Source organism: Lagopus muta, chromosome Z, assembly GCF_023343835.1.
Source record: "Lagopus muta isolate bLagMut1 chromosome Z, bLagMut1 primary, whole genome shotgun sequence".
Classification (NCBI taxonomy): domain Eukaryota; kingdom Metazoa; phylum Chordata; class Aves; order Galliformes; family Phasianidae; genus Lagopus; species Lagopus muta.
In genome coordinates this window covers 40,313,982-40,329,734 of record NC_064472.1, presented here as the reverse complement: position 1 = coordinate 40,329,734, position 15,753 = coordinate 40,313,982, and the positions used below count along the sequence as shown (strand labels likewise).

The 15,753-nt window shown below is 38.9% G+C and overlaps 1 protein-coding gene across 2 annotated transcripts in view; it reads left to right on the top strand.

The window, feature by feature from the left end:
* Positions 1–2,639: 2,639 nt before the first annotated feature.
* The window catches only part of SLC28A3 (solute carrier family 28 member 3), a 40,076-nt gene continuing 26,962 nt past the window's right edge, over positions 2,640–15,753 (top strand). The window contains exons 1-3 of one of the 2 annotated variants that reach the window (XM_048930860.1): positions 2,640–2,943; positions 9,182–9,283; positions 13,260–13,342. In XM_048930860.1, coding sequence (XP_048786817.1) covers positions 2,887–2,943; positions 9,182–9,283; positions 13,260–13,342 — 242 coding nt within the window. In that variant the 5' untranslated portion in view covers positions 2,640–2,886. The remainder of the gene's footprint in view (positions 2,944–9,181; positions 9,284–13,259; positions 13,343–15,753) is intronic. The other variant, XM_048930861.1, reaches the window with a different exon arrangement.

Genomic DNA, 15,753 nt, shown 5'->3' with positions numbered 1-15,753 from the left:
TATTCAAACCCATTTGTCTTCAAGACTTGATGTCCACACTGGGTTCACTTGCTCTTGCTGTAGACACATGGAATATTTATTTAAATCTACGGTGAATGCTCATTCTGTTTCAAATTCATTCATCACATTGACCTTGTGACATGTAATTAAAGCAAGACTGCTAACAAAAATCAATGAGAAGAAAAAAAGACAAGTAATTTGCCCCAAAATAACTTGCATTGTTATGGTTCTATAGCCTTATTAAAAACCTTTTTTCTACTTCCTCTTGAAAGCACACACAACTCATGTCCTTTTGCAGGCCTAGTTAGCTGCATTAGATGAAAAATACTTCTCAGAGTAGTATGCTATATGAAGAGTACTGTACTTGAAGAAAAATACTTTGGGTATGGTACATTCCAGTCCTTTTTTCCCTACTAAATTTACTTTGATAGTAAGAAGACTCTGTGGCTAGAGGACTGTAAGCTGGGAGTCCTGCTCTCAGCAGTAAATTTGGGCACAATGCAGAGCTTTGTGGTGCTGAAAACGTAAGCCTATTGAACTAAGAGTAAGAAAAAAGCAGTGGAACAATACAATTATTAAAAAAAAAAAAAAAAAAAAAAAAAAAAAAGAGATAGAACATTTTTTTAGCATAGACCGCAAGAGTAAATCTCCCACCAGGTGTTGAGATAAAAGAAGCTTGAAGATGCCTTGCAAATAAAATCATTTACACAGAGGCTTGCAAATGAGATGCCCTTACTCACAAGTTGAGCAGAAGCTTGCAAATTCCTTTCCTCTCAGTCTGTACACTCACCAAATAAATTTTAGTTACAAAAGCTATGGAAAGCTTGAATTTATGAACTTTGGATTTCCTACACAGACCTAAGAGATCATATACAAGTGAGAACATGTATACATTAGGCAGACCAGGAAGTCTGTAACCTCTGAGAACATCAGCCAGTGAGGGAAGGAGGAAGGGACAGTACAACCAGGCATTTAGAATCAAAGGGAATCTGCAAAGTCTGATAATTTGAGACCTCACAGCACTGTGTTCCAGTGGATTCTTCCTTTATGTGAATAAAAAAAGGAAGAGACTCTTCTGTCTCTTTTTGTGATAAAGAAAATTGAGCAGGCCTACTAGAGCAGAAATTTTCCCAACATACCTTATGTTTAACTACATGGTGCTTTGTCCAAAGGTACACTTTGCTTTCGGTATCCAGTAAGTTTGCTAACATAAAATATAATTTGAAGGAGTAAACTTTGCACTGAAATGATCAAGTAATTGTCATCCTGACACTTTTTCAATGAAAAAGAACTAGTTTTGCAGATGATTTAATGTGTTACTAGAAGAGGAGAAACAGCAGAAAGCACTTGTGTATTGATCTAGATACTACCATAGGGATTTCTTCCAAGTGTGCGAGTTTAGACTCCAGATTTTAGTACTAAAGTGTCTGGATCTGAAAATGACTCAGTGCCACATTTCCTTTGTCATCTTCTTTGTGGTAGTAAAAGCATTTCCAAAACTAGCAGGGGGACAGAAGGCAGGAAGGAAGAGAGAAACAGCTGAGGTATGCAGCAATCAGTGGGCCATTATATCAAATTTGTTAAAAATTTTAGCAGCTATTTTTGTTGCCAAATAGTGTGCAAACAGAAAGAGGCAATTAGTCACAGAAATTGCTCTATTCACAAAGTATATACAAACAGGAACAAGCACTGATTTCAAAACCTGAGACATCAAAAGATTCTTAATTATATATTCTGTTTTCCTGCGTTTGAACAGGGAAAAACTACTCAACTTTTTAAGCAATAGTTAGATCCAAAGACCATGTACTGCAAATATGATTTATAGTATACATAAAACATATTTAGGTTATTTCCCAGAAAGATGTATCACCTTGTTTTTTATACAGTTCTGCTTTTCCATGCTAGTCAACTGTATCTTTGTTCCTAAAACAGGACATATTTTTTTGCTCTTTCACAGGAAGAGGGAAAAACGCATTTGAAACATTTTCAATTTCCAAGAAGAAATGAATTCAGGAACCTAACAAGTACATAAAAATACACTGTCGTACTTTAAAGGAAGAGAATTTTTGTTTTCCTTAAAGTAAAAAAATATATTTATTCCAAATTTTTCAGAGATTTGTGTCAGTAAAAGAGCTACAGTGAATTTGCAGAGAACAAACTGTAAATGAGAAGTTCACAGGCAAATAAAAACATATTTAAAAGATCTAACTAACTGTTCTAAGAACAGAACTTCCCTATACAGGAAATGATATTGAAAACATGTAATAAGAAATTCTTCATTTAAAGGTGAATAAGGTGAATAATGTTATGACGGATAACCAAATGATCCTATGTCATACGATTTGGAATGCAAATTAAAAATGTGTAACATGTATCTGTTGAAGGTTTGAGATTCTGTTTGTTGTTGTTTCTCTTGTAGATGAAATATTTAATAACTATGAAAATAGAATCATGACAACCTCACAGAAATGGTGATTCAAAATAGCTGTTAAAAAAAAAAAAAACAAGACAAAAACTGTACTGACGTCATAAAGATCGGGGTGGAGAAAATTTTCCATTCACTATTTGCTACCCCAAGCCAGACTCCATGTGATTACATGACATGCCAGAGAGACATCTACCTTTCAGAGCATAAAGAAATCCTTCCTTCCTTTCTCAAGAAACACTGAATTCAGTCTCCCACACCAGCCAAAAGAGGCTGTCCAAGGGAGAGAGAAGGTGGAGCTAGAAGTGAGCAAGTGCAACCTGAGAATCCCTCCATTTGATTAGTCTTCAAGAGGTAGTCACAGACCTTGTGGATGGATTAACCAGATGCTGACTGCTGTTGCCCTGTGCTACAAGTAGATTTCAACACTCATCCAAAATTCTTGTGTCCATCCTAGGCACATGGAGCTGAAGGAGACCAATCGTGATCACTCAGGAGTACACAATTTGACCTTCCAGGTAAGCAAGGTTTCCTTTGTTCTGTCGGGAAAACTTAGAACAATGAATAAAGCTTACTTCAGTCCCTGAACACTCTACATGCTTTGCACTGATATCTTGCCAAAATATATGGCTTTTATACAAAAAGGCAGAGCTATAATTGACACAGACTTCTCTTGCTCCCTCCATTACCTGGTATCTTTGAGAAGTCTTCTGACTTGGTAATATTTGATAAGCTGACAGGTCTCACAACTAACTCATCCAGTTTTCCTCTTAATACTAGTGCTGTTTTTTTCCTGAGGATGCCTGATTTACACTTGTATTGAAAAGATCAGTGTTATGAGCAGACAGCAAAGCAATGTACATTAGTAACATGAAAAAAATATTCCTTTAATCAGAGCAGGGCATAACTTTCTTCCACATGTAAGATAAGTGTAATTGTATGTTTTGCTCCAGAGAAGAATGCAGAATGGAGGTAAGGAGTCAACACAGAAGGTTCTGCGTATCATGTGGACAAAGGAATGTTAGCAGCCATTTAAAAAATGTAGATTTCAGAAGCTGAAGCACAAAATAACAGTATTTAGTGTTAGTTATTGTTTCTCAGTGCTTGGCATCCTTGCACTGTCATAGGAATATCAGAGTGGGAACAAACAGAAACTTGTGAATCCACAGCCAGGCCAATTCACTGTCCTTTGTTTCTGGGAGTAGAACAGACAAGGAAGAACTTGTGTCTCTTAAGAGTGCTCCAACGACAAAATACTCCTTGCTCTTTCCCTGAAGCTTCCAATCCTTGCACTGTCACAGAGCCCAGCTAATAAGAAGGGCAGCATGCTGTGGGCATTAATATCAGCCAGCACCATCCAATACAGAAGAATATTTGCAGATGCTAAATATCATGTAGCACCAGTGACATACAAGCATTTTATACTAATAAATATTCACTGGGCTATATGATACACACACACAAGAGGTTGATTTGATAATGTCCCAGTTGAGGAATATCTGGAATGTAGGGGCAAGTCCCTACTCCCATCAGTAGTTAATAATTCACAGTAAGTGGGACTGCTGTCTCTCTCCTGTAAGAGGAGAGTGATAACTCTTAAAACATGATAGCCTGGCAGTCAGGGCATTCTCCTGGCTAATTACAGTGCTCTCATAGCATCTCTGATTCAGAGCAGGTAGATGAGCAATGTGAACTTGAGTGTCTCTCAGTTTAAATGGTTGAGGTAAGAGAGAGCATAATTCTGGCTTCATTTTCAGAAAAAAAACAGGGGCCTGAACCAGCTTCCAAAATCTGTGCTAACAAACCTATGGAGGAGTATCTCCATAGGTGCAGAAGCTCAGTGCCAAGTGCTCTTAATCTTCCCGAACCCCTTATCACTACATTCCTCAGCAGTCTTTGTGGAATATAGAAGAGTGACTTTGGTAAATCTCTTGCTTTGTGCAGCTACCCCCTCAGAGCAATGCACAAGTAATCCAGGTGCCTCCCATACTCATCACAGCAGAACTTTGCAAGAGCCTGGAAATCTCTGATTTACATAATCCAAGTGCTGAGCTATTGAGACCATCCATTAGTGAATCCTGGGCCTTGAGTCAGGTTTTCTAGTGGTTTGGGGGTTTTTGTTCTTGTTGGTGTTTTTTTCCTCCTCATTTGGGACACCAAAAGGAGTAAATGTTTATATTTATGCTGTTCATCTCTGACTCAACACATAACTCGCTCTGAGGAAAAGAAGACGGAGAAGGAAATAGGTAGCTACTCTTTATTATTTATTATCCACATTATTATCCACAATAATGTCATAATATACAGAAACACTATTGTATCCCTTGCTTTCAGCCTGAGTCAGTTTGCTTTTCTGATAGCACCAGTTGGAGGATCATCATCATCATAGATTCACAGAATGGTTTGGACTGGAAGGGACCTAGTTCCAACCCTCTTGCTATAGGCAGGAACACCTCTCACTAGATTAGGTTTGCTGCCCTAAGGATTTCCCACTGATAAACCTGGAAATGCTAACAGTAACCTTAAAACTTAGATTTTATATATCTAGTTTGTGTTTATCCTACATTTAAGATGCAAAGGTTTTATTTAATTAGTTCTGATGATTTGGATCTCTGCTAATGATGACGTTAAACAAAGAGTCATAAATCCCTCAACGAACTTCAAGAGCAGGCTCGTACAAAGAAATGGTAGGTGAGACAAAAAAAAAAAAACAACACTGACTCATGGAGGAACTTGGAGTTGTTAAAACATAAACTAAACACAATGCAAAGAGCAGATTGCAGCCAGTAAATATTTATTGTTCACTGGTCTTTGACTGATGGTGTTAAGACGCATTAAGCAGTCAGAACCGGTTTCTGTAGCCTTGTACATCATGCTTTCAAGAAGCTTACCTGAGGAAAGATCCCTCTTATACCAGCCTTTTATTGATGCTGCATAAGGACATCGGTACTTCCATGACATAGGCAGTTTTCATAATCCATTCCATTCAAGCATATATCCTTATAATATAGCTTTAAAAATACCTTCTATTTATCTCTGTATTTACTGCTATTCTCCAGAGTTTCCTGAATTTTTATGTCTTTGGTTAGTAAAGAGTATATTAAATATTTCCATTTCATGGACATTGTTGAAATTTTACTGGAAATTATGAAGGCATTGTACTGTATACCACCATCAGACTCAGGCAGGAAAGTATATTATATTTTCCTATTTTCTAACTTGCTTTTCAAAGCTATGTTTATTTTAACAACAAATACTTAGAAGTTAGCCTACTGTGATATGCTGCTCTGTTCCTTACAGGAAATAGTGAAAGTTGGTCATACCTCTATGATCTTTTGTGCTCAGGTAAAGTTTTTAGGATTTTGGTCCTTGTCATACTCTTTTTGTTCGTGTTTACTGCAGTGCCACAGTGCCACAACTAGAATGGTCATACACACCTTGTCATCTTTTCAAGAATGTGGAGATGTTTCCCCCTCTCACTTTTTCTAGATTTTGCTTTCTCTTTCTCATACACTTAATTATTGTATTTCTTTTTAATGACTGCCACTTGTGCCAATCTATAACTTGTTCATCCAGCATTTCAAGATGCCATTCAACTGCCCCACTCACGGCAGACAACTTGAGCGTTTTAAATAAAACCCTAACATACTCAGAGGTCGATGAGCTTAATTTACAACCCATTTCAACACGTGAACACTGTGATTACTGATTAGAAATGTTTCCCCTCCGTATTTAAGATTTATTTTCTGTCTTCCAAAGTGGGGACGCTGGCTAATCAAAAAGAGTTCGCGGGGGCAGTGGGAGGGAAAGCCCAGGCGAATGGTCTTAAATAGCACTGAATGCTAAAAGAATAGCGAAGGTTTGAGCTGTAAAGTAGGTGTTTTCGTTTCGATTTACCGAAAACAATCTATGAAATCCATCTAATCCAAATAAAAACATTTGTTTCTGAAGGATTTCAAAAGAGATCCACAAAAGCGCTGAGTTCCATAAGCGCTCTGATTCTAATCTCAAAAGCTAATTCAATGACCCACATTTAAATGCAAAATAGTTAAAGCAAGTGCCTTGGACTCACTGACAGCCAATCTGTTGTAATCACTAACTGGTAGGGTGGAAAACCATCTGGAGTGGGCGCAGCTGTTAAAAGAGCAACCGAAAGTGAGTTTCTTTGAGATCTTTCTGGGAAGCGCTCTCCTCGGAAACTCAAGAAGATAGGAAGGGAGCTCAAAGAATGTAGCTATTGAAAAGGCTTGGTGAGCGAATAGCTCTTCTGACGAACAGAATGCTGACCCTGAAAGAGCTCCCTGCGTAGAAGTAAAAGACAAATCCGTGCTTTTGCTATTTAATCAAGCATTCTATAAATAAGAAACTCCAATGAGGAAGGTTCAGCAGAATGTGACATTTCTGTGATACTGGTCATATTTGCTACTATTCAAAGTAAATTGATCTAATCTGTAACCTTTTCCATGTATGCTATCAGAAAGAGGAATTTCACATTCAACTTACGGTAACTTGTTTTTAACTTCCTGCTTCCTTGTGTCACTGTATACTGAGTAAATTCAGAACTAGCTTGGCACTTTCTCCTGTTTTCTGTTACAATGTTTTATTCTGTAGACTTTCCTAGGGAAGTAGATGGGCAAATGAAGCAGATGCTTGTTTGTGATGGGTGCTCAGGCAGCAATCTATAATAGCTGTTGATCAACACAAACACTGATATTTAGTGGAAGATTTTCTTCAGTAAACTCAAAAATACTCTGAATAAGTGGGGGGGGGGGGGGGGGGGGGAGAAAGGGATATGGTGGGGTTTTTTTGTCACTTGAATATTGCTATTCTGATGAGAAATTTGATAAATTATTTTTCTTCAAGGTCTAGGGTAAAATAAGGTTAAAACAACATGTTTTTCACCAAATAGGATAAGAAAATTTTAAATGGAAAGGAGGAAAGATGATAATTTGCCAATACATTAAAAATGCTCTGTTTCATGGCACTCATTCAAAGACTGTTCTTAGTCTTTTACTAAACCTCTCTGACTTAATCTTGCTATCAATAGTGATTAATCAGTTCCTACTAAATTTGGCATATGCCAGGAACATGGTGTGATCCGTTGAAGTGAGCACTTCTTATGCTTGTAGAAAATAATACATTGCTATCATTCAATGTGCAGATTATTAAGAGTTTCAGCAACAATGTCATCCTCCATATTGCTCATACATTCATATATTTTAATCACTCTAAAAATGAAACTCTTACGTAACCAATGTGGTTGAGAACAGGGTTGTACAAAGCAACTTCTAGAGGCTTTTCCAACACAAATTATTCTGTGCAACTTGTCTGAAGGCAGCAATCAACATACTTTCTGTTCTTCACGTGTTCTTGAGCAAAAATCCTAAGAAATCACTGCCTTTTCTTGCTCTCAGTAACAAGCACTGAAATCTCAGGGAGAACATCGTCCTTTGTGCTTATTAATTATAGAACTGGATCAGTTCAACTTCACTATTCTATGTAGAATTTTTCATATATTAAATTTAATTCCCACAGTTAAGCATTGCTCTTGCTTTTTTTGAGCTGTAGGGAATGTTCAGTAGAGGCTTTAAGCATGGACTGTGGGACTAGCTATAGGAAATGTATGAGACAGCATAGTCAGAAGACAGACAAGTAACAGGCTCTCTTTCAAAAAGAAACATCACTCTTCGAAGGGGATGTAAAGCTACTCTTTTCTTAAGACAGGGAATGGAAATTGTGTATTGGCTTTTGGTTTATCGAGGCCACAGAGACAGCTTTTGTGATGCCTTTCTCTTTTCTCAGTTCTAGAAACACTTTTACTGACACTTCTGTGAAGTTAGACAATCTTTAAAAAGAACACATTACTGTAATGTGTTCTGGGTGCTTTTAAACTCACGTTTCTGCTAAAAGGCAAAATTAATTTATATAGAAGCATTATTCATTTTTGCCTTTATCATAATGCACTATGATTAAGGTTATTTTGTATTGTTCATCTGAAAACGTTTATTTTCTTAGAAGACTAAATGTAGGTAATATGCTGTTTCTTACCATATTAATGACATGCATCATAGAATAGAACACACTGAAATGTCTGTTTTGTAGGAAGAAATGGGGGCAGGGGGAAAGGAAGAAAAAAGGAGAGAGAAAGATGGAAAGAAAAAGAAAGAAGGAAACAAGAAAACTTGGCTTCAAAATAGAAATATGTAGAAATAGTGGAACTTGTTACAAGTGGCAGAAAAGTACAGCCAATTAGCACACACTAATAAAAAGCATACCACAGAGAGTGAGTGTAATAAAGCTAACTACTGCCTTTAAAAACACTCCTGAGTTTTATTCCAGAAGCAATTGAAATACATGTTAAAACATTGTACACATATGCCATGCATGCATTAATAAAAAGCACTGTCTTGAAAAAAAAGACTCTAACAGCCTGGGCCATTAACACCCAAATAAGTCATTTTGTTGTAATGGGAAAATAGTGTGTTAAGCAAGTTCTGAGGCAAAGAGTAGAAAATGTTGCTTTAGGTCAAGAAAACAGCAGACTGACACTGAGTTGTGTTTGTGATCAACACAGCTTTATGTAGACGTACAAGGACAAGAGTACATGCATTTCGAGTACTGAGTTTTGGGCTCTTCTGTACTAAAGTGAAACATGGAAGCTCAGGAATCATAGAATAAACCAGCTCTCATTTGACATAAGAAAGGGTTTTGCTTTTGATACGAATTGACTCCATTTTTGGTCTTCTTGTACCCCAGAATGACAATGAAGACATTGACATTGTAAATAAGGAAGATCTTCAAGACAATTTACAGAGAATCGAGAATTCACAACATGAGAAAAACGTACATACTAATCAGGTATGCTTCTAGCCTTTTTCTTTTGGAAAAAAACCACAGTTTTTAGAAGCCTGATATAAATTCATTAGCAGCAAATTCCATGTGAGAGGCTGTTATGTCTAAGACAGATATTTGTAAGCTAACAGGGAGGCCAATTTTGTTCTCTGAAATATATTAAGGAAAAAAAAAAACCACAGAAAATTAGCAGAACACTTAAGAATAGGATTCTGAAAAATTTAGTTTTCTAGTATCGCCGTAGCTTCATGCAAGATGCAAAACAGGTATCAGAAATGGTGTTCAGAGGAAATATTGTTGATAAGGACTTGACACAGAAGTATGTTCTACTGAAAAGTTGAAAACAGAGGACCTGGGAACATTATTTGTGATTAATGCTGTCTTTCACTCAGGTCACAGATATTATCATATATCTATGGATCCAAAACAGGGAAAATTTCAGAAAAAAACACAATCTGGAGGCAACAGCTCTGGCTTGTGACTGACCAAAGAGAGAAAGAAAAGAATAAAGTACAAAAACAATACAAATGATTTCATAAATATAACTATTTTAATTTTTTTTTACTGTCAGTTTGTCTAAATCCACATAGTGAGTAGCTAACTATGAAGGTAGGAATCATTTTTACACAAAACTTTTTTTTCCAAAAGTGGATATTTTCTAATGTCATCTATTTTCACACCCATACAAAAAATAAAATAAAATAAAAATAACCCATTGTCTTGAATTCTTGGTAAGTACTTCATGTCTATATATGTATACATACATTCCTGTTTTGTAATCATGTCTATTTAATAAGTATGATGGTAGGATCTGAATCTACATAGAAGAAATAGAGCTTATTTGGTGTTGGATGTTCCTCTCTTTCTTTCAATGAGTTTTGCATATAAACAGAGGCAGAAATTGCCAAAGAAATGACTCTGCTTTCCTCCTGCCTCTCAAAGCTGAAGTGATTCTAAATTTGTAATGATGGAAGGGATCACGCACATTATTCTGATACATAGACCTGGAAACTGGGATGTGACATCCTAGGAATGTGGTAGGCAATGTCTGTATCTCTCTTCAAAAAGTCATCAAGAAGGAAAGAATGCAAAGAATGGAATAAAAGAACTTTCAGAATTGTTGGAAATTTTAAAACCAAGAGAAGTAGTGGTAGTCAATGAAAGTTTGGTTTCTGTAAGTTACTTTGAAAGTGATACCTTCTATTTATGCAGTAGCACTTGAAGAGTGTCAGTCTTCAGACCCACTAACAGAACACAGAAAAAATGGGAAGTTTTAGGCACGTGCAGAATGTTGGAAGTCATATGAGCCTAAAAATGTACATATTTGATCAGATCCTTGAGTCACTGTCCCTGGAAGTGTTCAAAAAACATGGGACGACATGATTTAGTGAGGAACAACATGGTTTAGTGAGGAAATACCTACTAGGGCTAGGTAGATGGTTGGATTGGATGATCGTGGAGGTCTTTTCCAACCTTGGTGATTCTATGATTCTGTTAATTTCCATGAAAACTACAACAGCTACAAAGTGCACAGTAAATATATTTGATAAAGGAAATGCTAAACTACAAAACACTATTTCTCAACATAGACATCATCATTAGCTATGCATTTTGCCAGTAATGAACAAGAGTCTGCATGCTGTGCTTGTAAATACCTGCAGCAATGGAAGTGAACCACTGTTTGACAACTGCTACAGTGGCATAATTGCTGGGAAAATGTTGCCCACACAGCCCATCTTTCATTAGATAATATTTATCTCCAAATTGGAGGGATGTGGATTTGATGGGTGGACCACTTGATGGATAAGAAACTGGTTGAAAGGCCGCAGACAGAGGGTGGTCACCAATGGCTCTGTGTCCAGGTGGAGGCCAGTAACGAGCGGCGTCCCCCAGGGGTCTGTCTTGGGACCAGTGCTCTTCAACATCTTTATCAATGACATCAATGGAATTGAGTGCACCCTCAGCAAGTTTGCTGACGACACTAAGCTGAGTGGTGCGGTGGAAGGGATGCCATTCAGAGGGACATCAGGAGGTTTGAAAGGTGGGCCCGGGTGAACCTGATGAGGTTCAACACAGCAAAGTGCAAAGTTTTACACTTGGGCTGAAGGAATCCCAGGCATCCATACAGACTGGAAGGAGCGGTCCTTGAGAGCAGCCCTGCAGGGAAGGACCTGGGGGTCTTGAGAGATGAAAAACTTAACATGAGCCAGGAATGTGCTCTTGCAGCTCTGAAAGCAAATGGTATCCTGGGCTCCATCAGAAGAGGGGTGGCCAGCAGGGACAGGGAGGTGATTGTCCCCCTCTCCTCTGCTCTTGTGAGGCCCCATCTGGAGTACTGCGTCCAAGTGTGGAGCTCCCAGTACAAAAAAGACAGGGAGCCATTGGAGAGGGTCCAGAGGAGAGCCACAGAGATGATCAGGGGACTGGAGCACCTCCATGTCTCCTACGTGCCATTTTAATCACTGGCTACACGTCCATCCTTTGCCAGCTTTGCCCATGAGATTTTCTAGCCAGATGCTAATGGAGACCTCACCAGAACTGTCAGAAGAATGGCAAGATCCCAGCATGGGCAGAAGAGCCATTCTGAAAGCAGGGTCATGCTTCAGGATATACTCTGATATACAAGAGGCAGCTTGGGGAACAAAGCTGCTATAAATATTTGTGACATAGAAAAGTTGAACTCACTCACAGGCCAGTCCTGTAGGGACATTTCCTCCCTGCAGTATATAGCACACTGCCCAGTACAGGCCAGTACATACCCAGAAAAACAGGTTTGCCATTGTGGGAGTTTCCAGATACCGTGGAGCACGTGACCTGTCACGTTGCTCAGGCTGGGTGTTAAAATCCAGGAGGGCAGCTAGGCCATTCAGTTGCTGTGCTGACTTCGGATGCCAAGGAGTCCCAGCAGCAAATATGCCTGGGTGCCAATCCTGCCTTAGTCCCTGCCATGAGCACCAAGGTACATACAGGAGGGATGGGCACCTGGTGGGCCTCTGAGTGGCACTGAGCCAGTTCCAGAGGCATCTGAGAAGCCACATGCCTCCCAGACACCGTGAGGATAGCCACCGAGTGTGACAGAGCTGAGTGCATGCTGCAGTATTGGAACAAAGCTCCCTGCCATTTTGGCAGAGAAACGGAAACTAACCAGAACATGCAAGTGCATAAAATGAGATGAAAAGAGGAGCTTCATAGTGTTTCTGATAAAAAATTGCCTTGTTAAACTGCATATATAGTACAAGGTAAAATAAGAAATTTAAAGCGAGCGATGAAGTACAGGAGGAAACATCAGAATTTCTCTGACAAGGGAAGATCCAGGTATGAAACAGAAGGAAATTCTGGATTTCATGCTAAGCCCGCTGGCTGTAGTGACATACACTTCTGGGTGAAGGCAAAGTGTCAGCACAAGCACCTGTTTTTACAAACCACATGAATCCAGCTCCCTGCCCTCCTGTCCACAGGACCAGTGCCAGCCCATGCTCTGCCCACAGGCTGTGCCAGGAGCACAGCACAGCCAGCAGGAAGGGAAAGGTGCATATACTGGATGTGTCCCTGTGGACAAGATCACACTGTGCTCGTAAGTGCTGAGTGAGTTGGTGCGTAGGCAGTTATACAATCCCCACCTGTAACATTCACTGTTTAGTAGGTATGCACAGCTGCTTTATATGAGTGCCTCTTTAGCTCCAGATAACACTGGAAGGTGGGTTTTTTTTCTTTTATCTTCTCTTTCAAAATCATGTGGAAGTCTTGAGAAAGTTTGTAACTCAAAACAGTCATGAGTTGACAGTCACAGATTAACTACCTCATTTGCCTGCTAGTTATCACAGTGTTGGTGGCAGACAGGACAACTGTAGCTGTGTACCCAGTGCAGAACAGGGAAGTCTTGTGACTGTTTCAGCCATCTGCCTGGGGGGATCTCTGCTTTTTCACGTTACTTAACGAGTATGCATCCCTCTGACAGTGTTGGTACTGATCTGTTTTCCAGGAGGATGAATTCATCAACATTGAGAGTGATCTGCATGAAAACAAACATGACTCAGCGGGTAATGAGAAACTACGCTTGAAAGGGTAATGTCTTCTGGATGGACAAATAATCCACTCACTTCATAGCAGCCTAAGCAGTCAGCTGCCAGTGTTCCAGCTTCTGGAGCAAGAGCTCGTATTGTTGCTGCCATACCCTTGTGCAGTGCAGACCTTTGTATCACAATTTGAGTAATACAGAAACACATTGTTTTTAAAATCACTTTACCTTTCAGCCAAAATACGTGTGGAATTATAATTATAAAACCTCACAAATTGAGCCAGCAGTGTGTGTTTGTATCCCAGAAAGCCAGTGACATCCTCGGTTCTATCAGAACAGAGGCAGTCAGAAGAACAAATGAGGTGATTGTCCCCCTCTATTCTGCCCTCGTGGGGCTCCAGCTGCCATACTGCATCCAGTTCTGGAGCCTCCAACACAGGAAAGACGTAGAGCTGTTGGTGAGAGTCCAGAGGAGGGCCACAAAGGTTGTCCAAAGGCTGGAGCACCTCTCCTATGAAGACAGGTTGAGGGAAATGGGCTTGTTCGGCCAGAAAAATAAGAAGCTGTGGGGAGACCTCATTGTGCCCTTCCAATATTTTAAGTGAGATTATAAACAGGAGGGAAATCAAGTTTTTGCAAGGGTAGATGGTAACAGGGCAAGGGCGAATAGTTTTAAACTAAAGGAGGGGAGATTTAAATTGGATGTTGGGGAAGTCCTTTTACTGAAAGAGTGGTGAGGTGCTGGAACAGGCTGCCCAGAGAAGCTGTGGATGCCCTGGAAATTACTTTTCCAATATTTCTGAAAGGGGCTTTTTAAAAGAAAGGCCTTAAACAGTGAAGTCTTGCAGAAAGTCAAAGATTCAACATTGTTCTTCATTTTACATATCTGGTTACCCCACCGCAAGTTGAGAGTAGAATAGACAAAAAATATATATATCATTTTGCTTTAGCAGCATTTTTGCCTCTCATGCAGTGTTACTAAGTCTACACAGTAAAAGTGCACACTCATAATTATTTGCAGGTTAGTATCCTTATGAGAACTATAAATCTCATGTAAGACATCTAAAAAAGTGAGATAGAAGACTTAAAGTAGTAATTTATATCTTAATATTTTTTCACCAGACTGATGCTTTGTTTAAAACCTCATAGAAATCATGCTGTAATTTTTCTGCTGACTTACATTTCTCCACCTTAATATACATCATGCCATTTCAGCTTTGAGTCTCTGTTTTTATCAGCTGATTCTAGGTACTGACTTGCTGGATGTTCCAAACAGGAGCTTTTCTAACTCAGACTGAACAACTTGAAATGATCTCATGCCTGAACAAATGGTACAGTTATATACTGTAGCAGTAATTGTGATCATTCATGCTTTTGAGCTGTACATACAGAACTTCCAAGACTTCTTACTGTGATTAGGCTTTCTGATGCCACTGTATCATTAAAATGCTGCTTTAAAAAGCCAGCAACAGTCTCTAGATGTCCTTAAAGTCTTTAAATTTTCTCTCATCTCTCTTCTCTGTTCTACAGAGAACATTTCATGGTTAAATATTTTCAGTGTTCTTTACAAAAAAAGCTGAGATTTGATAGATCAAATGTCAGTGACATGTACCCAACACATATTCCAAAATTATCTAATTACACAATAAGTGTTGGTACATGAACAAGATTAGTAGTGTCTGTCTTCCCTCAGACCCAGGTCCAGAGGCTCATTGGACTGGAGGGAGTTTTGCCCAGATAGGCACTTGGGCAGTGGTAAAGTTCCATATTTGTCACTCATTTTTGTACTCCAACAGAGAGCCAAGAGCTAAGTAGCTTTTAATTCACAGGGCCTTATCATTCTCTAGGCTATCTTGTTCTTCCAGCAATATCTGGTATCATGCCTTGGGCAGTGAGAGCTCCTTTGCAGACTGGAAGCTGAAGAACACTTTGCTCTATTCTAATTATATTCAGGCTATGGCTTGCCCTATACTGTTGGGCAGTGCCATAATGTGATCTAATGTTTTAATTTTATCTGCTTAAAAGGAGTGTTCACAAAGTGTCCCTTAATTTTGAATGCGTCATTGATTTCTTTCAAAAAATGGCATCAAACAGTCTGTGATTTGAGACACAAAACCTCTGAAACACCAGATTGTGGATAACAATAAGTGTGAGCACATTCACTCACAGAGCACATGCAGATCAGAACAAGGATTTCTAAGTTGTAAAATGCAAGCAGTAATAGAGTTGGTATGCAAAAATGTATTACATTAATGCTCTCATTTAAGTATGCTTAAAATACATTTGCTTTTTCAACATCTTCAGTTAAGTAAAAGCCGTCAGCAGTGTGCTGCAGTATAAATCAATAGTCTTCAGCAAACTGTGTTTACTTAGCAAGATAACCAAACATCATAAGGGAGACTATTTTCTTCTGCTACCTTTCAGAAACAGAGCTGCATATTTATAACATACATGTTGA